The 21,297-nt window shown below is 33.6% G+C and overlaps 1 protein-coding gene across 15 annotated transcripts in view; it reads left to right on the top strand.

The window, feature by feature from the left end:
• Supt20h (SPT20 homolog, SAGA complex component) overlaps nt 1-21,297 on the top strand; it is a 41,246-nt gene that overhangs the window by 10,465 nt on the left and 9,484 nt on the right. For 10 of the 15 annotated variants that reach the window (XM_010635218.2, XM_010635217.2, XM_010635216.2 and 7 more), the window contains 16 exons: nt 4,123-4,239; nt 4,352-4,405; nt 6,708-6,847; nt 7,152-7,308; nt 7,398-7,454; nt 8,518-8,589; nt 9,874-10,031; nt 11,099-11,125; nt 11,850-11,882; nt 12,889-13,006; nt 13,499-13,601; nt 13,749-13,904; nt 15,840-15,909; nt 16,639-16,793; nt 19,391-19,446; nt 20,622-20,777. In XM_010635218.2, coding sequence (XP_010633520.1) covers nt 4,123-4,239; nt 4,352-4,405; nt 6,708-6,847; nt 7,152-7,308; nt 7,398-7,454; nt 8,518-8,589; nt 9,874-10,031; nt 11,099-11,125; nt 11,850-11,882; nt 12,889-13,006; nt 13,499-13,601; nt 13,749-13,904; nt 15,840-15,909; nt 16,639-16,793; nt 19,391-19,446; nt 20,622-20,777 — 1,629 coding nt within the window. Of the gene's footprint in view, nt 1-4,122; nt 4,240-4,351; nt 4,406-6,707; nt 6,848-7,151; nt 7,309-7,397; nt 7,455-8,517; nt 8,590-9,873; nt 10,032-11,098; nt 11,126-11,849; nt 11,883-12,888; nt 13,007-13,498; nt 13,602-13,748; nt 13,905-14,870; nt 14,889-15,602; nt 15,910-16,638; nt 16,794-19,390; nt 19,447-20,621; nt 20,778-21,297 lie in introns of those variants that run through there. The other 5 variants (XM_010635212.2, XM_010635211.2, XM_033759961.1 and 2 more) reach the window with 4 other exon arrangements.

Below are 21,297 nucleotides of genomic sequence, written 5' to 3'. Positions count from 1 at the left end.
TTGATACACATTAAGGCCATACTCTTAAGTGAAATAAATAGGACACGTGTAAATACCAAGTAGTTTCTCCGGTGTGAGAAATTAAAAGTGTAAATAAGAATCAAAATGTATAATTGATGATATGAAATAGGAAGAAAAGATTTAAAAGGGTGGGGGAAGTGGGAGGGGTAGGGGAAAGGCAAGGAAAAAAAATATGAGAAAAGGAAAAAATAGAAACAAAATCTTTGTAAATAGGGAGGGATAGAGGGGATGAAGTGGGAGGGCAGGGGAATGGGGAAAAAATAAGAACCAAGACACATCATGTAAAGGTACAAGTTCCCAATGATGAATGTGACTATATTGTATGCCTAAAATATACCAATAAACTTAATGGAAAAAAAATAGAACTAAAATGCCTGAGGCTGTACTTGATGAGAGAGTCTAGTCAGCTCAGAAGACCAAAATGCTGATAAAAATTCTGCCAATTAAGACCAGGCTTGAGAATTTTCTGCTAGAAAAAAAAACTGAATTGGCTGTTAAGACTCCAGAGAGCATGTGCTATGGCTTGGCAGAAAGTTTTTCCACATTTTGCTCATGTGAAAAACCTTTGCCTGAGACAGATTAAGGGCAACAGACTAATTAATCTTCTAGAAAAATTTCAAGGCAGTCTAATGTTGAACCTGCGGCATGGCTACTGTTGAGGACTTTTAGCCAGATTTATGTTAAAAATCAAGAGCCAAGAGCCCAACAAAATAATTTAAAATATCTTGAGTTCAGCCATTTAAAAAAAAAAGAAAAGCTCCAATAGAGTTAGACTACAAAGATAAAGCTAAAAATAATTTTTTAATGGCCTGATGGCATCACAAAAAAACAACAAAACTCCACCTTTACAGCCTGAAAATTACAAAAATGAAAGACTACTTTCAAAAGGAAGCCCCAGAGCACTATGTTCTGAAATGGCAGTGATCTAAAAAAGTTGTTCCTCAAAATTTAGTTCATAGGCAGTAGACCCCTATGGCCAAAAAAAAAGCCTGGCTACTGCTCCAGCTGACAGTAGACCTTGGCATCATCCAAATTATATTTGGTTTTAGGCACATACAAAATACAACAATTGTTGAGACAAATAGTCTTCCACTCAGATTTCAAAAAGTCTGAAAGGCCAGGTCATGTGCCCCTGAGAGTGTGGAGTACAAAGCCAAAACTATAATTAAAACCCCCAAAGTTTAAAAAAGCCAAAAACAGATGGGTTTAAAAAGACTACCTAAAAAAAAATCTCAAAAACCCAGCCCCCGCTTCAAAGGCTACAACTACCATTGTTGTCATTAGGACAAAGCCACCCAAGCCTTTGAAGTTTACACAGCTTGCCAAAGGTGACCAGAGATGTAATTTTTATTTTATTAAAAAATAAAACTATAAAATTTAATGTTTGCCCTGCTAAATTTTAGTAATGCTTTGTTCCCATTCCTTACTATCCCCCTACTTATAACTTAAAATACAAATGTCTATCTTGTGCATTAAATGTTAGAAGTATTTAATTTCTTTTCATTTACAAGGGCTTACAGCTAAAAGTTTGCCTTAAATCTCAAAAAAATTTAAACTTAGACTTTTGAACAGTGCTAAAAGTAATAAGACTTTAATAGCTGTTAAAGACTAAATGCTTTTTACATAAAGAGATACGTCTTTGGGGAACTAGGGGCAAATGTTATGGCTTATCTAGATGTCTCCCCAAAGCCTCTTACAGTCATGAGTGGAGCTTTTTCAGGAGTGGCTAAATCTAAAATATATGATGCTCAAATTAATTCATAATATAATACTAAAATCACATTCACTAAGATTAAAGATATAGATACCACCCAACCTAAATAGCCTAAATAAAATATAAAAAATTTAAAAAGCTATGGCCATCCCTTATTGCTTTGCTATCTCCTGCCTGCCATAAACTACTTATCTGTGCTGCCATCCTACCTTAGAGCTAGCTAGCCAGTTATGGACTAAAACCTCTACCAACTGTAAACCAAGTAAATATTTCCTCAGATATTTTATCCCAACAACAACAAAAAAGACACTCCCCAACTAATTTTTTTTTTCTTTTTGAGACAGGGTCTCACCACATAGTAGCCCAGGGTGACCTCAAACTCATGGCAGTCATCCTGCCTCAGCCTACCAAGTACTGGGAATACAGGCATGTGCCACCGCATCCAGCCCTCCCCAACTAATTTCATCACCAGCTTCTTTAATCCGATGGATGACCCTCCTCTTGCATTACACATTCGGTACACCAGCAATTGTCTGCTTTCCTTTAATATTTTCAACATGTTCACCCATTAGGGAAAGGCAAATCAAAACTGCTTTGAGATACTGTCTCACTAAGTTAGAATGGCTGTCATCAAGAATACAGAAAACAATAAGTGATGGTGAGGATTCAGGGGAAAAGGAACCCTTCTACATCTTGGTGGGAAGGTAGACTAGTATAGCCACTGTGGTTATCAGTATGGAGGTTCCTCAAAAAAACTTAAACTAGAGATACCATTTGATCCATCTATAGCACTTGTTGGTTTATTTCCAAATTAAAGGTGGTATACTCTAGGGCAGTGGTGGCAAGCCTGTGGCATGTGTGCCATAGTGGGCGATTTGTCTGAATTAAAAAAGGTTTGCCATCACCGCTGTAATGCTATTTGCATAATCGTGTTTACTGAAGCTGAGTTCTCATAGCTAAGCTATAAACAGCCTAGATGCCTCTCAGCAAGTGAATAAAGAAAATGTAAAATGAATGGAACATCATATTAAATGAGATAAGCTAGAAAGTCAAATAATTACGTTTTCATGAGGAATCTGGGGGAAGAAAAAAGATGATACGAAGATAGAAGAAAGACTGTCAAAGATGAGGAAGGAAGAAAATGGGGCTAGTAAGGGATAAAAATAAAGTACATATGTGTACCAAGATACTGTACCAAAATAAAACACTATAATATACACTAAGAAAAAAATTAATAATATATGGTTATAACCTGCTATAGTTACATTCTTAAACTCCCTGCTTTCATTATAGAATCACAGTCACTTTGCCAAAGACAAAATAAAACATAAAAAAGCAAAAATTCTCTGGTACCCTCCTCACTGGACAAAACCTGTGCTTTCCTCTTTGTCTTCATCTAATTCTCATCTTTCCTGACTGCACTCCAGCCACTCTTGCCTTTTTTTCAATACTGAAATACACTGCATATTCCTGCCACCACATATTTTTATCTGCTCTTTTTTCCATCTAGAATGATTATAATCATTTTTGAGGTTGTATCAGCTGTACCTCCTTCAAAGAGGTTTCATTCTCAGCATACAAACTAAATTAAATTAGCCTTTTCCAATTTTATTCCTTTATAGCATTCATTGCTATCTAAAACTTATTTTGTTTATTGCTTGTCTCTCCATGCTAAGAGCAAATAAGGAAAGTTACCTCTGTATCTGAAATCTTAGGTAATGCTTGGAAAATATTATACATTGCAGTTGCTTACCATATATTTGGTTAAAAAAATGAACATAAACCTGACTGATAGATAACATAGAGGTCACATTCTAAAAGTTTTGAATAGATGAGAAACATCACAGTCTGAGTGTGATCATAGGCAGTCACAATGAACAAAGCTTGAATTATAATGGTGTTTATATTTGGGTAGAAAATAGTATTTGTAGGTTTAAATTTATAGTTAGCTTTCCTTTTCTTACTGATAAGGGTTAAGATTTTATTTCTGAAAGTTTTAGCACAGAAAATATAGAAATTTTCTCTTGAATTTGAAACTGCTGCCAGATTGATTGGTAATTTAACATTGACAGAGGTAGCAATGTGTAACAGCCATTGAGCTTGAGAAGAGCAGTGATCCCAAACTATTATGACTTTACTAGTATGTAATTGCCAAAAGTTAGTTTGTTGTAGGTGCCAGAGTCATCTGTAACTAGAAACCATTAAACAGTTTTGTTTCATTCATAATGGTAAACATAAAATAATCCCTCTTAAAACATTTATATAGTGGTATATTCACCAAGGAAATCTATTGGGGTGTGGCCAGAAATATTGCTTTAGAGTGTTAAAAAAAGAGTATAAAGGCTTTTTAAAGATGACATTTACTTGACTGTTTTTACTCAAAATAGGTTAATATTTTCCATTGTGGATGTGTCATAGCGGAAATACGTGACTACAGGCAGTCCAGTAACATGAAATCTCCTGGTTACCAAAGTAGGCACATTCTCCTACGTCCAACCATGCAGGTAAGAATGTTCAATTGAAAGTTTTTATTTGGAGTTTTATTTATTAAATGACTTCATATGTTTGTTGTATGAATTATACATTAATGAGTTTTTAAATTTTTATTTCTTTTAGACTTTAATATGTGATGTTCATTCAATAACAAGTGATAACCATAAATGGACTCAGGTTAGTTGTTTTCTTTTTAATCCCAAACAGGCATTATGCCTGTATGAGGCATTAAGTGAAAGCTACTTTTCTATTCATTATTTTATTCACATATTGACATTTTCTGTGGAAAAACTATGATTTCTCTGTGTGTTTTGGAAATTAAGGGTCTCTTTATACACAGCAGTAATTCCTCAAGGGACTGTAATAGTTCAGTTTGTTGCTTATGACTATGGCAGAATTAGGCTCATTCACCATCCTATTATGAAACAGTTCTTTATCCTCTTTCAAACCAAAGAAAAATACTTTGTTTTTACTATGGCTACAAGTAGATAACTGATTTTCCATAATCCAGGATTCTAAAGCAGGTCTGTCCTATCTTGGGGGAGGTGGGTATTATACAGGTTGCCTCCGCATCAAGGGACCTCTCCAACCCCTGAGAATAGCCAGCTAACCTTCCAGATCTGGCTCAGTAGCATGAGATGCCCATAAACAAGAGCTTTCACTTCTTTCTCTGCGACCATAGAGAGGGAACAAGTACATAATCAAAGAACCTACCAATAATAAGAATTATCCACAGCCGGGGATTTAACTCAGTGGCGTCACCACCTGCCTTGCAAGTGCAAGGTCCTGAGTTTGATCCCAATTCCACAAAAAAAAAAAAAAATTATCCAATCTGTGAAGTATATCTATAGAGTAAAATTTTATTCATCAACAGCTGTTGTTTTGTTGTAATCTTTTCAACTGTAAATGCTACTATTTTTCGTTTATAGGAAGGTTAAAAACTATTAACAATATTGAAAGACAAACTCATTGGTAATGATCAGAGGGTATTAGGTCATCAGTATCTTACTCTGAAAATTGATAAAGAAGAGAATAAAGTATTTATTCTTCTATCATGTATAAACTGTATTTTGTACAACCAAATAGCAATTGAGGGAAATTTCCTTAGAAAAATTCCAACTAATAGGTACAAAATAAATGATAGACTTTTACAAAAATACAGGCAGTTTAGAAATCTTCATAAATCTAGACAGCAGTCGTTCTTCATTGTGAAAAACCAGAAAACAAAATGTTCATGGGAATTTTATAACTCAGAAATCTGATTAAACCTGCCATTCTGAAAATGGGAGCTCTTGGTGTAATGCAAAAGAGAGTAGGACATTGTAGTACCAATGAAGAAAGTAGAGCCTAGGATAAATCCAGCCTCTAGATCTAACTATCAGTTTATAGGGAATAAAAGAAGCCTTTAAGTGACATGACGAGGAAGCAACCACCCAGATTCAAGTAAATGATTTTATTCAAGTCCAGCAAAATCAGTTGCATGAGAACAGGGAAAAAGATGAAAAAGCGATCATTACAGAAATAAAAGGGTGCTTATAGATGGGTGCAGTGACACATACCTATAATCTTGGTGCTGTGGAAGGCAGAGGCAGGAGAAACAAGTTTGAGCCCAGCCACCCTGAGCAATTTAGTGACTTAGCTAGAAACTCTGTCTCAAAAAAAGGTCTAGGGTTGTAGTTAAGTGTGAAGGCCCTAGATTAAATGCCCAGCCCCCCCACCCCCACACCCCTGCAAAAAAGTACTTGCAAAATAGACCGTAAGTTCAAATTCAAGCACACCAACTAAAAATATATTCTGTGGACCGCAGTGGGAGGAATTTAAATCTAAATTGGATGTTGGAGATTCTTATCTGTTAACAGTGCATGCTAAAGTTATACCAAGTGAACACAGCATCTAAGATATCTTTTTAATTACTCTAGCAAAACAAACGTTAGGGGGATAGTCACGAAATAAAATTGGGTGTTGGTATGTAGGTATCATTACACCTTTACTTTTTTGTATGTTTGAAAATCCCTGTAGTTAAAAGTATAAGGAAACTATTGCCATACATGGTGGTGCATGCTTGTAATCCTAGCACTCAGGAGACTGGGGCTGGAGGATGAAGGTTGAGGGTGAACTCAGTAGTACAGCCACTTGTATAGCATGTGTGAAGTCCTGGGTTAGATCCCCAGCAGTGCAAAATATCACATATAATACACCTAGTGAGATATTTCAAGGATCTAGCAAAAAACAAAGAGATTCGGTAAAGGAAGTTATTTGATACCAGTAAAAAGTCAGTATTTATTTTGAGTTGGGATATATAAAATTTGTGTAGTGTTTTTGTTTGTTTTTGAGATTGGGTGTAAGTACTGCAGGCTGACTTCAAACTCAAGGTTTCTCCCCTTTAGCCTCCTGAGTAGCTCGGATTATAGGCATGTACCATTGTACTTAGCTTAAAAATGTTAAATTTGGTATCGATGTATTGTCTTCTAAATTGCAGGAAGATAAACTGCTGCTTGAAAGCCAGCTGATTTTAGCTACAGCGGAACCACTGTGTCTTGATCCTTCCATAGCGGTAACCTGCACTGCAAACAGACTACTCTATAATAGGCAAAAGATGAATACTCGCCCTATGAAACGGTAAGTGCTTTTGTGAACAGTGAACCAAGACACTTCTGTGATAAGTAGCTGTAAATTTTTCTGTCAGTGGTTTCTTTTTCTCTCCAGAATGTGACTTTCTCTCTGCCTCTCTGAACTATCAGCTAGCTCCATGGTAATGGGAATTTTGTTGGTCATTTTTATTTTGCCAGTGCCTGGGACAGTGCTCAGCATGTAAAAGTATTCTGTAAATAATTGTGATTTAATTATATAATCATTGCTTACTACTCAAACCTATATATGAGTTTATTGGCTTTGTTTAGTTTAAATCTCCTTAATATTTTAGGTGTTTCAAGAGATATTCCAGATCGTCTTTGAATCGGCAGCAAGATCTATCTCACGGTCCACCTCCTCCTCAGCTGAAATTACTTGATTTCTTACAAAAACGAAAGGAAAGGAAAGCAGGTCAACATTATGACCTGAAAATTTCTAAAGCAGGAAATGTAAGTTTGTTTGTTTTTTTTAACAAAGCTTATCTGACAAGCTCACCTTATTTTGAATTTTGTACTTAACACTGTTTTTAATTTTTTAGTGTGTAGATATGTGGAAACGGAGTCCCTGTAATTTGTCCATACCTTCTGAAGTGGATGTAAGTCATAAGTTAGCTCATAAACTTTTTTTTTCCATATATAGTTCCAGTGTTTTATCATTAGGTAGCTAATACTATATCTTGAAAAAAATCTTAATTCTTTTAAAAGTAAAATTATTTTTTTAAACCAGCTGCCCATTTTTAGAAATTGTAATCTTCTCATGGAATTACATGGGACTGTAACCCTTTAATATAGTTTTACGTTTAGAACAGAAATAACTATTTGAAAATGTGGAAAATGTGATATATATGAGTGTAATATGTACACACACATGAAATGCTTCTGATTTTTTTCATGCATTAATTAATAATCTCTTGATAGAGCTTCTTTCTTCAAACTGCTTAAATGTAAAGATTGACAATACTGAATCAATGGTATAATTAAGTACTTACGCAGAACTTTTCACTGATTTATGATACACATAAATTACAAAGGATGACCAAAAAATACAGTGAACATTGAATATTTATTAAGTAAAAGACACTTTGCCATTAATCTCCCTCACAGTACTACCTTTCATTTCAAACATTCTATCCCATTCTTCTTGCCACTTCTAAAGCATTTCTGAAGTTTACTTTGATGAGCACCTTTACAAGATAGAAGAAAAATTCAATAAATGCAACTGCTACATGCCATCCAACAGAAAGGCAGGCATGTAAAAATGTTATGATGTGTCCTGATCTACCTTATTCATGAAATCTGGCACAGTGCAACCTTTGGCTCTTCTCCAAAGTAAAAATGACCATGAAAGTTTTGAATCCATTTAGGATATCAAGGTACCCAGAATAGCACAACTAAGGACATTCACAAAAGAGGGCTCACAAAAGAGATACTGTCAGCTGCATCTATCATATTACATTAGTAGCCAAATAAATTCTACTTTTTATTTGTTACTAAAATTGTCTTGATTGAACATATCAAGAGAATTTTAAGCTTTTAAGCATTAAGAAGTTGGTGATACAATATGGAGTCATAAATCAATACTAATAACTATATCTGTTGAGTTCCTGTTGGTCAGAATAGTGATTGTATTTTCTATAGCATCTTGATTTGATTGTGTAGGTGGAGAAATATGCTAAAGTGGAAAAATCTATCAAATCTGATGACTCACAGCCAACAGTTTGGCCAGCCCATGTAAGTAGTCATTGCCAATCTTTGCTTCTAATGATGCTGTTTCTAATCTGAGATCTGACTTTATTAAACATCCAGTTATTTTTAATATGAAATTTTTAAGGACTTTTGTAGGATTTCACTGAATTAGAAGGAATAATTATTTGTCTATAAGTATAGGTTCCATTGTAAGAGTTATTTTAATACAGAATTGCATTTTTTTTTTTTGTTTTGGTAGCATATTGGTAGTTGTCATTTGTTATTTGTTTCAAATTAGTGCATCCTTTCAGGATATCTCTTTAAGGAAATGTTCTAATCTCTAGCTGCAATAATATTATTAAAGGAGGAGATAGACATAATGTATTAAATTAGATGAACCATAAGAGTGAAATAATATATTTTGTACATAGGATTTGGTGTGTTTGACTAAAATAGATATGCTTTCAGGTTGTATCCTATTAATATTAACATTTGCAGGCCGGGTGTGGTGGCTCACACCTGTAATCCCAGCACTCGGGAGGCTGAGGCAGGAGGATCGCTATGAGTTCGAGACCAGCCTGGACTGCATAGTGAGTTCCAGCTCAGTCTCAATTACATAGGGAGACCCTGTCTCAAAAAAACAGAAAAAAAGAACAAAACAAAACATTTGCAGTTTATGTGTCCAGCATGTTAAATTTTTCTTGCAAGCTTAATTAACTAAATTTAGTTGGTGCTCTCATTCCCAAAGCACTGTGTGACACAGAATCAGGTGTGGCCCTATTGAAGTGGAGGGGCAGAGCAGCAGGGGGGCCAGTACATGCTAGGCACTATAGGCAAGTCACTTAGACGCTTGCTCAGTTAGCTTAATTCAACATGGGGATGATAGTGCCAGCCATGAAGACATGAAGATTTGGTGATGCTGAAACTAGTGTGCTGACAGCAATGTTCAGTAAATGTTTATTGTTGGGATTTTAATTATATTAATATTTTTACTTATTAGTTTCATTACAGGTTCACAACTTAATTGTTACATGTTAACGCTTTATTAAGAAAGAACTATCCTGGGCTGGGGAGTTAGCTTAGTGGTGCCGCTGCCTGCTTTACAAGCAAAAGGTCTGTAGTATGATCCCTGATACCGTAGGGAAAAAAAAAAAAAAGGAAAGAGCTATCCTAGCTTTATTTTCAGGAAATCTTACGTGTTTCTGTAATCTAAGTGCTGTGCATCTTCCTATTGCCAGACATAAGTTAGTGTGTCTTTTATCTCTGATGTTTGCTAATTCTGGTTGCTTAGTTACTTGAAAAGATATTACTTGGGATACTCTTTTGCAGGATGTAAAAGATGACTATGTATTTGAATATGAAGCTGGTAATCAGTGTCAGAAAACAAAGCTCACCATCTTGCAGTCACTTGGTGATCCACTTTACTATGGTAAAATCCAACCATATAAAGGAGATGAAGAAAATGATAGCCAGATGTCTCCATCCCAGTGAGTTGTATTAAATGCATATAGTGGACTGAAACACAATATATTTAGCAACTACCTATAAGCAGCTATTAATGAGTTAAAATTTCTCTTTAGGGATGCATCTTTTGTTAAATAGATTTGACAGGGTACGTAAAGAAATGTAAATCATAGTTATGCTGTTTGACTTATTTAAATAATGATTTATTTTAAAGACTATATACTATAGTGTAATTATTTTTATGCTAGCTTTGAAGATTGTTTCTGGGATGTCCTTCTTGGTTTACTTATGTATTCAGTTTATATAGTTGATCTTGGAAAATATGTATGTTATATGTAGTACACATTACAGTTTGTTTTGTTTTTGAGATAGTCTCACTGTGTAGTTCAGGCTAGCCTTGAACTCCAGATCCTCCTGCCTTATCCTCCTGAGTGCTGCAATTACAAGCGTGTGCCACCATCCATACTTGCTTCAGTATTTAACTTAGTATATTTTTACTGTTAGTTTCATTACTAGTTTTATTTTTTAAATCATGTGATAATATTTTGAAAAGAATCATACAAAGAAGGGCTCAGCAGAAAAAGGCAGGGGCTAAATTTGTGTCAAACTGTTTTTAAAGCCCTTTATAAATTACTAATTGAAATGAAAGTAGGAAGATAGATTTTTTAAAAGTAGCTTCACCAGTACTTAGATAAAAGTCATTGAGCAGAGATAGTAGCAGTTAGGGACTCCTCAGCTAAGAGAGTACAAAGATCAGATATTTTGATTACCTGTATTAAAAAAAAAAAAAAACTCCCCTAATGACATACATTGGTTATTTTAAACTTACTACTTTTTCTAGGGTATGGGGGTATAATATATGTTCTTTCATGAAAAATTAGCTCAGAAAGCTCACAGACCACTCTGAAAGGAAAAGAGTTGAATTTTTACCATTACATCAAGCACTGCATGATTTATCATCTGCCAGTCATTCATAAGAATTCATAAATTATTGAGTAATTCTAAAGTTAAAATTAGAGATGCATTAACTAAGTTTTTGGTTTTTTTGTTTTGTTTTGTTTTTTGTTTTTTTACATTTTATATTTTTCAGCTCCTTCACAGATGATCATTCAAATTGGTAATTGAAAAATAAACACTATTTTAATGTTTAAAAAGTCAGACTTTTTTAAAGGATGTGGTAAAGATACTTTATTTGAACCAGCAGTAAGCTGTCTTCCTTGTCTAAAATATATTCTAAGGTCCTGTTGTGTAGACATTAAGAATGACTTTGAGCTAGGCATGATAGCCTATAATCCTATCACTCTAGGAGACTGAGGCAGGAGAATCACAGGTTCAAGCCCAGCCTGGGCAATTTAATGAGACCTTGTCTCAAAAAATTTAAAAATGACCTGGAAATACAGCTCAGTGCAAAGAACCAAATAACAATAAAATGACTTCCAAAATCAAAGAGGAAAATGAGTGGGAGGCCAACATGTCCTGAATACAGTAGTCCAGTGATTTTGCAATAGGGCCAAGCCATCATTTTTATCAAATGACTATTTTTAGGTGGTAAATTGGTAATTTTCAGGCCAGGTTATAATTTGATAAATCTTGTGACAAAGTAGCTGTCTCCTTAGTTAAATTGTCCACATTATAGATAATTATTTCATAATGCATGCAAAACTTGCACATTGCTTCATAAGTTTAAATATATTTTAATTTTTTTTATGATACTTTGGTAGATTTAAAATCCATTTATAAAATTACTGTGACTAAAATGTGAGAAGCTTGAAAAGTAATCCCACGACTTTTTAAAACATTCTTATCTAATACTTTTCTTTCTCTTTCCCTTTAACATTTAGGTTCATTATTGGGTCAAAGACTGATGCTGAGAGGTAAAAAAATACTTGCATCTTTATTTTTAGCCAGAATGGTTATAAAAAGTTTTTTACTTTACACATTAGAGAATACTTTCTTAGAAGGCATAAACTTTGATTTTAGTTATACCATTTACTGCTTGAAATTCTTCAAATTAGAAAACCTTTTAATTTTTATGAGTTTCATGTGAAATTAGGTAATTGAACAAAAAAAATCTCTAAGGTCCTTTCCAACTTGAAAATCATGTTGATTCTAGGAAAATTTTGAAAGATGAGATGTAACAAAAATAGTTATTTTCATGGCTAAAAATATGTATTTTTAAGGGATGAGATTTTGAAAGACTTAACTGGATCTTTCTGATATTTTAATACCTAGGATGTTTTCATAAAATCAAGAAAATAGTTCAAAGAAAAATGTTTAAAATAAGAAAACTTTGCTATCTACTGTAGCTATACAAGATGGTTTTAATCTGAATCTAAGAATGAGGCAGTGAATAACTTCTTTTGCTGCTTATTAGTTAAATTATCCCTTCAATTTCTGTATTAGAGGTAAAATATTGAAAATGTATCTTTAGGGCTGGGGATTTAGCTCAGTGGTTCTGGTGCCTGCCTTGCAAGCGCAAGGACCCGAGTTCAATCCCTGGTACCAAAAAAAAAAAAAAAAATGTATCTTTAAATTCTTAGCAAAAAGGCAGGGACAAGGGGAAAAAAATGAGAACCAAGACCTGTCATGTAAAGGTACAAGATCCCAATGATGAATGTAACTGTGCTATATACCTAAAATGTACCAATAAACTTAGTGAGAGAGAAAAAAAAATTCTTAGCAAAATGTTGTTAACATTAGCTTGTCATTGAAAAGATTAGAAGAAAAAATTTAACACAGATAAATTTTTATTAATTTTCATTTTTGTGTTAGATTTCATGGAACATTTTTTTCCAGTAAAAGCATTATTCACTTTCTTTATAATAAATTTGTTTTTTAAACAGGGCTAGCAGTCCTTATCTATTTTCTCCTAATACTCAGGGTAGTTAATCAGTACCAGGAATTGGTCCAGAATGAAGCCAAATGTCCAGTCAAGATGTCACACAGCTCTAGTGGCTCTGCCAGTCTAAACCAGCTTTCTCCTGGGAAAGAAACAGAAGTATGTTTCATTACTATTACTTTTTGTACATAATTGTTTCTTAGGGAATCTGACAGATGTTAAGGATCATATTTTGAGAGGTAGGGAGATTATTTCGTTTTGATTTTAGCTTTTTTATGGTAGAAACTTTCAGAAGCACACAAAGAAAGGGTAATACAATGAATACTTATATACTGGTCAATCCAGCATCAGTGATTACTTTCTTAGAAAAGAAGGGTAGAGGAGGATGGAAGCTTCTCCCTCATCTTACTTTTCTGCTCTTCTCCCTTAGATTTTCTCTCCCCTTTATATTGCTTAGAAATCTTTCCCTCATCCTGTAGGTGTGTTGCAATATATCTCATAGGTTTTATGTGAAATTATATTCCTTTGTTACATCTGTGATATTCACTCTGTAACTGAGAATAGTTTGCAGTTATAAATCGGTTTCAACTAGGAGTTACCATGGTAGTAATTTTAATTTTAACAAGTATGCTTAATATCACTGTCTTTCAGCAGGCTGAGACTGTGTCGGTTCAGTCTTCAGTATTGGGAAAGGGGGTAAAACATCGACCTCCACCCATCAAACTTCCCTCAAGCTCAGGGAATAGTTCCTCAGGTATTAAAATCCTTACTTTTCTATAATTTAAAGTAAAAAAATTCATACAGTCATAATCTTTTAAAAAACACTACTCATTTTTATTTTTGCAACTCACAGAATATTGAATTATAAATCTAGGAAATAATTTTCATGTTCTTCTTCTAGGTAACTATTTCACACCGCAGCAAGCCAGTAGCTTTCTTAAATCTCCAACTCCTCCTCCTTCTAAGCCACCAAGTCTTTCTCGGAAGTCTTCAGTGGATCTCAGTCAAGTTAGTATGCTTTCTCCAGCTGCCCTGTCACCTGCCAGCTCATCACAAAGTAAGTCATAACAAATTCTTTATTAAATTTTTGTAAGCTTTTGCATTAATGTTTTTCAAGAGAGCTTTTTTTCTACCTGTCAAATAGTAAAATCTAAATGCATTGTGTACCCAATGTGTAAGTTGCAAGAAGCTTTAGGCAGAGCTCTTGTTTGTATGTATTATATGTTCATTGTAGTGTTTTTCTGTATCTATGTATGCTCTCTGTGTATACCTTTCTTCTAGACTTTCAACCTCCTTTAAAAATATTCTCATAGTTATATGTGGCAATAAGACTCCAAAATATTTTTTATTTTTGTGTACCCTAGGATCATTTTACACTTTATGTGAACTATGTGGCTGGTGTGGAAAAAATGTCATAAGAATTGTTGCTGCAGGTCCAATCTTTGTATATGTAAGAAGCTAGTTAGTTCTAAGATGATGATAAATAAACTGAAAACCAATATTTCAAAAACACTCCTACACTCTTTTATAAATTGTTATCAGTTACTAAAATGTGATGATGATCATATAGCATTATTCTGAAGGTATTAAAATGTAATTTTTAGTGCTGAATACATTTTTAACATCAAGAAAAATTAAACAAATGCTAGAATTAAATTTGGGAGAATTCCTTCAAATTGGTAAATTTCTGAATATTTTAGGTACCAATTTGGGAAAAAGCATTCCAGTTTTTTAGATTTTTTTAATAGATAACCAGTGTGTGCTGAAAGTTTTAGAACACTGCACAGTGACAGGATGATTTTGAATTAGATATAAATATCTTCCTCTCGATAGCTCAAAAGGTGTAATTTTTCTGCCTTCTTGTTTTGCACAAAGAAAAGTATAAAAATTTTCTGAAAGTCTTATTCACACTTCTTATGTTGTGGGTATGGATTATGGTAATCTACTGCACACAGTTGTTACTTTAAGTAAGGGTTGAGTGACAGCTTCTGGACATTCACATTTCTTTCCTTTCTTTCTGCAGGACATGAAAGCTAAAAAAGAAAACACCTCAAGAGCTTTTGGTTTTACTTTTTTGGTTTTTGTTTTTTATTTTCTTTTTTCTTTTTTTTTTTTTTTTAATAAAACTGTGCATACTTCATTCACAACAGATTTTCTATACATTCTACATTTAAACAGAAGTACACAGTTACTGTTAAAGATGCAGTATTATCTATCAAATATTTACTTTATTAGTTTTTTGTAAATTTGTTTGCCAGGATAACCTTCATGTTTTAGGACTTAAATATGTATATACAGGTGCCAAATATAATTGTTAACCATATGTAATTTATAAATATGTTCACAGTTTATTGCAGACTGTTATACTAAGTAAGCAATATTTTTTTAAAGTCTTGAAGTAATGAAATCGTAAATAACAAAACTTAATTTGAATTCCTTTTGAGCTTTTTAGGCCAAAGGCAGCATGTAGGAAACTAAGTTTTAAATGAATATTGTGGTACAATACAAATGTATATTTTTACTGTTACTGTAATAGCATCTCTAATGGGATATTTTAGGTGATATACTGCATCCTTAATTGTAATTGAGTGTAGCAACACTCATGTATCATGTGTAGAAATTAACACTTGCAGTTAACTGCTTAAAAAAAACTGGAACAAATTGTCAGTGCTAAGTTAAGATTCCATTAACCTTATTTTTAAAAGGACTGGCCATTTATAACAAACTAGCAATTTTTATTTTTCTCAATGAGCAGGATCTGGAACTCCTAAGCCATCTACTCCTACACCAACCCCTTCATCGATCCCACACCCTCCTGATGCTCAGAGCTCAACTCCTAGTACCCCTTCAGCCACCCCTACTCCCCAAGATTCAGGCTTCACCCCTCAGCCCACTTTGTTAACTCATTTAGCTCAGCAGCAAAGGTCTCTGAGCCAGGCAATGCCTGTAACAACCATTCCTCTTTCCACCATGGTAACATCTATAACTACAGGAACCACGGCCACCCAGGTCATGGCAAACTCTGCTGGATTTAACTTCATCAATGTAGTGGGCTCTGTTTGGTAAGTTTGTAAGGATGACCTGATTTTTTTTTTAAGGTATTCTCACCAATCTAAATATTAAATTCATGTTTGTGAGATTAAGAACAATTATTATTATTATTATTATTATTATTATTATTATTATTATTATTATTATTATTATTTGTACCGGGGATCAAATTTGGGTCCTTGCGATTGCGAGGCAGGCAGCAGAATCACTGAGCTAAATCCCCAGCCCTAGGGTATATTTTGTTTGTTTGTTTGTTTGTTTGTTTTGGTACCAGGGATCGAATTTGGAGCCTTGTGCTTGTGAGTCAGGCAGTGGCACCACTGAGCTAAATCCCTGGCCCCAAATTATTACTCAGACTAAAAGAAAGTACTTTAGATATGGAAGAAGTTGTCTCACATATATGTTTTAATTCTAGTTATGCATCTATTATGTGCACTAAGATTCTTCATATTGACAGCAGCATAGATATTTGTTTATCCTCTTTTATCATCTTTCAATCCCTTGGTTAGTACTTTCCAAATGATATTTCAAAACTGTGATATATATTCATTACATACTTTTAGCCATCCTTGCTGCCAATGTTATCTCTCTGACACTCTGAAAATGATACTGAGCCTAAAATTGATTTTTAAGACAGAGAAATCATTTTGCCTTGTAGTTTGTTTTTCAATCTGAGGAATTATGTGGCTTGTTTTTCCCTTTACAGTGCTAGTTTAATGCTTTGTCTTATTCTTCTGCAGTGGGGCCCAGGCTTTGATGACTGGTTCAAATCCCATGCTGGGCTGTAACACTGGTGCCATAACTCCTGCAAGAGTAAACCTGAGCGGCCTTCTTCCCTCAGGGAGTCTGATACCAAATGCATTGCCCAGTGCCGCGCAGGCAGCTTCTCGAGCAGGTCAGAAGATTGGAAATAATAACTGCTAAAAAAATTAAAGTACATGATCAAGTACAAGTTGTTATTTTAATGTTATTACTAAAGGCATTTAATGTTATTTTGTGATGTATTTTACCCTGGATATTTAATTTTCAAGCCTAATTTTCAGGCCTTTAAAATTGGTATTTGAACTAAAAACCACAGAATTTAAAACTTCTTTGAAGAAATTTGGTAAATCTGTAAGTCTGTGTACATACTGTATTTTGCTTCCTAAATATTATAATTAATTTTGTTAGCCTTGTTGCTATTGATGTCATTTTTCAGAGAAAATAAATGTAGTTTGAAAATGACTGTTGTATAAGAGACAACATAGGAAGGCAGTTAAAAGCCTAGGTTCTGGAGTCTCACTACTACTACTTGAATTCAGTTTGGCCAACTCACTGTATAATCTTGGAAAAATTTAACTTTATGCTTCATTTTCCTCCTGTATAATATTCAGTGAATAAATGGCAGTAGGAATTTATCTTCTAGTTATGAAGATAAATGAGTAAAACATAATGAAGTACTTAAACTGTACAGGAGACATAAGCATTCAAAAAGTAATTGCCATCATTTTTAAAAATTGTAATTTTATTGTAGTAGTTGTTACTTTTTAACTGGAAAACAAAAATTGTGCCATTTTCTGATGTTCTTTAAAAAAACGTATTACAATACAGTGATGCCTCGGTTTACAAACTTAATTTTACGATTTTGGTAAAGATGACTGCATTTTTGTTTGTTTGGGGAAGGTGGCTGTGGTCATGTTTGTCACCCAAAAGAGAGTTTGTGAACACTTTTGTTTGTGAACCAAATTGTTTGCAAGCAGAAGTGTTCATAAACCAAGGACTTACTGTACTTTGGAACAATTCAATTTCTTTCTATTTCAATTTCTTACAATTCAATTTCTTACTTTTTTTTTTTTTTTTTTTTTGGTACTGGGGATTGAACTCTCCAGGTATTGAAGTCTCTGGACCTTGTACTTGTGAGGCAGATGGCAGAACCACTGAGCTAAATTCCCAGCCCCATATTGAAGAAAAATCTAACAGAAAAAACAACACTGGAAAATTTATCAAAAACTTCCTATGAATTATGAGAATCAATATAATTTAAATATGTTACCATATAGTAATTTCATACGTGTAGCTTATGTTTTATTTTAATGAACATAAATTGCTTTAGTGCCAGAGAACCTGGAAATAAAATCAAATTTTCATTTAGGACATTTATATGTACATTAACTTTACCAGTTGTACCAGTTACATATGGTTCCAGTTACTAACTGTTGGACCTTAGAGAGTCACCTAACTTTTCTCCTTTGGCCTCAGTTTCATCCACTGTAAAATGGGAGCAAAAATGTTTTAACTTCAGTACTTCTGAGAAATGAAAGTATGAAAGTGCCTTTGGTGAGCCAGAAAGCACTCTACAGATGTCATCTACCTTTATGTGCTATGCAGTGCACAATAAGATATTTTTATGAGCATTTTTCTAGAAAGAGATAATAATTTTATTATATTACAATTGTACTATACCTTTTCACTTTCATATGAAAGACCTTGGTTGTGTCAGTGTGGATTTTCTGCCTCAGCTTTTTCAATAAAATCTGATAAAGGACAAGTTACATTTTTAATTAGTGTTTAGATTGGTGTATTTTGTTGAGTGAACAAAATATACACATACTTTGAGAACAAGGAAAACAGTCTACACTGAACTTCACAGTCTAAAAGAAGAATGGTTTTCAATTCTTGGTTTTGTTTGTTTGATTTTTGGGGTTTTATGTTTTGTTTTGTTCTGCTTTTTGGTTTTTTGAGACAGGGTCCCACTGTGTAATTCAGGCTGGCCTTTAACTCACAGTAGTCCTTCCTCGGCCTCCTAAATGTTGGAATTACAAGTGTAAGCCACCATGCCCAGCCAAGTTTTCACATTTTTTAAATCAGAAAGAAAAATACATATCAAAGACTATATGTGGCCCACATTGTGTTTCTGTACTAAAAATGTTTACCCAACTCACACTTTATGTGCTCTATTTTCTGTCACTAATATTTAGGAATAAGTTCAAAATTAACAGCATTGCTTTCTGATTTGGGTTTTGATCCTTATCCACAAAATTCAACATACTTTAATATTCTGATTGTTAGCCTATGTACTTAAAAAGGTACAGAGCACACCAGTTCAGTTCTTACAGATAGGATTATTATATATTATTTAGCACTGAAAAGTGTAGATGCCAGTACCTAAAATATATTTGCACAATAGACAAAAGAAATAGTTTTATTACGTTCATAGTGTCCATATAATTCTAAATTATTATTTTATAGGCAATTTTATAGTACCAACAGTGAAAAAGGAATCTGAGTATAATGTACATCTATTACTTTGAATCCTTTGAATCTAGTACTTTGCATCTTTGAATAAAATCTTAGTATTGATATTGAAGAAAATGTGTTTTTAAGGTTTTTAAAATATGGTAAACACATCTATGGAGAAAGTACATGAAATCTATTTATATATAGTAAAGTATAAGTCATTTTTATAGGTAATACAGTTGTACTTGTGTTATAACCATGAGTTTTATTTAACAGGTGTTCCATTTGGTTTAAAAAATACTTCAAGTCTGAGGCCTTTAAATCTACTCCAGGTAAAACTGAAACACTGCTTTTGATTAAAATTTTTATATTTCATTTTTTTTCATTAATGTATATTTATACAGAGTACCCTTTGAAATTTTGAGGTCTGTTCAGAATCTTTTAAGGTGAATTTATTGCTGCCTTTGTGTGATCAGGAATATAAGGATAAACAATAGTTTATAGACCCACTTTTAATCACTCCCATAGTCCTCTCTAATCAAGAACTTTTATACCTGCCTGGCTGGATATATGCCCACAGTAGAGGTAGTAGATACATTTAGAGACTAATTCTGTTCTCAGCAAACATGTCATGTACACATACGGTATTTGTGTACTGTTAGCTTACAGTAGATTTTGTGCTTAGAGAATGTAAGAATGTGTGTGCATTCTTGATGTTGTATTGTATTTATTTATACATTAAGGAAAGAAAAATTGAACTGATGCCATCTGCTATGTTCAAATCTACCTAACCGTAATCTGTGTTAGATACAGAAATGTTGACCAAATGTGGAGTCTCTGTTATTTTGTTGTTGTTTTAACTATACAGACCTATAAATTCTATGATTGATATTTACTTGGAATTTTTATAAGGACCTCAAAATGCTTGTTACTTAAACTCCTTCCTTATAGTTTAAAAAGGAAAAATGTTTTCTAGTGTATTTGAAATACCTCCTTTTAATTTGTAACTTGGAGTTTGCTGGGGGTTTTTTTTCTTTAATTAAAAAAATTAATTTAGATTAAAAAATAAAGAGTTTGCATGCATCTTTGGGTTTTTGGCAAAGCTAGAACAAATTTGGGGAATAGCTTGTGTTAATATGTATTTCTGATTCATGACATTTATTTCTAGTGTATTTAATGCTCTTTGCATTGATGTGTAAGAAGATCTAAATAATTGTAAATTTGGATAGCTATTAACCTTGAAGCAGAAAGATTTCTTTGAAAGTGTTAATATACTTTCAACCCAGAGTAACTTAAAAAAATTATTTCTAAATAGATCTTTTTAAAGGACAGGTAAGTTAATTTGTTTTGCTTTTTCTTCACCTCTTTCCTCAACACCTATCTAGAAGAGTGCCTGACACATACATGGTAAATATTCCCAAAAAATATGTGGAATAAAGAAATTTGAGTATTTCATATAAAAATATAGTAATGTGTAACTAGCTACTCTTGTTTAAATTCAAAATAGCTTCCCGGTGGTTCGCTTATCTTTAACACTCAGCAGCAGCAGCAGCAGCAGCAGCAGCAGCAGCAGCAGCAGCAGCAGCAGCAGCAGCTCTCTCAGTTTGCACCACAGCAGCCTCTTCAGTCCACAGCTTCTAGTCCCCAAAAGCTAGGGGAGCAGGTATGGTTTGTGCCTCCTCTATTCTTTCACTATAGAAATAAGACTTTTTTTTTCTACATTCCAACCATATTTCAAATGGCTTTATTTAACTTGTTGGAATAAACATTTCCTGCCCTCTTTTTTTTAAAATAGAAGTATATTTTCTTTTATATACAAAAATGAAGGCCCAAAATATGCTTTGAGTTAGCTACTGAAAAGATGTTGAATTACTTTTACTTTGTTTTGGTTAAAAAAGCCTAGGAACAGCAGTTAGTTCCCCTCCTGCTAAGAGCACAAAACACAGTGACAGGACTATTTTTAGTACAGAATAAAGAGTTTCAAGAAATTAATTTTAAACTAAACACTTTATCAGTAAATAAATTTTTTGCAAAGGTAGCATCTTTGCATCTTTATGAATCCAGGGTAGCTTAGTGATTTAGCAAGACACTGTCTCAAGAGTGGGTGAGGCTGACATATAGTTCAATTTGAAGCCCCTAGATACAATCTCCAGTCTTGAAAATATATACCCCCCCCCCCCCGC

The sequence above is a fragment of the Fukomys damarensis genome, unplaced genomic scaffold (assembly GCF_012274545.1).
Source record: "Fukomys damarensis isolate Sample0158 unplaced genomic scaffold, DMR_v1.0_HiC HiC_scaffold_38, whole genome shotgun sequence".
Lineage (NCBI taxonomy): Eukaryota > Metazoa > Chordata > Mammalia > Rodentia > Bathyergidae > Fukomys > Fukomys damarensis.
This window is presented reverse-complemented; position numbering and strand designations above follow the sequence as displayed.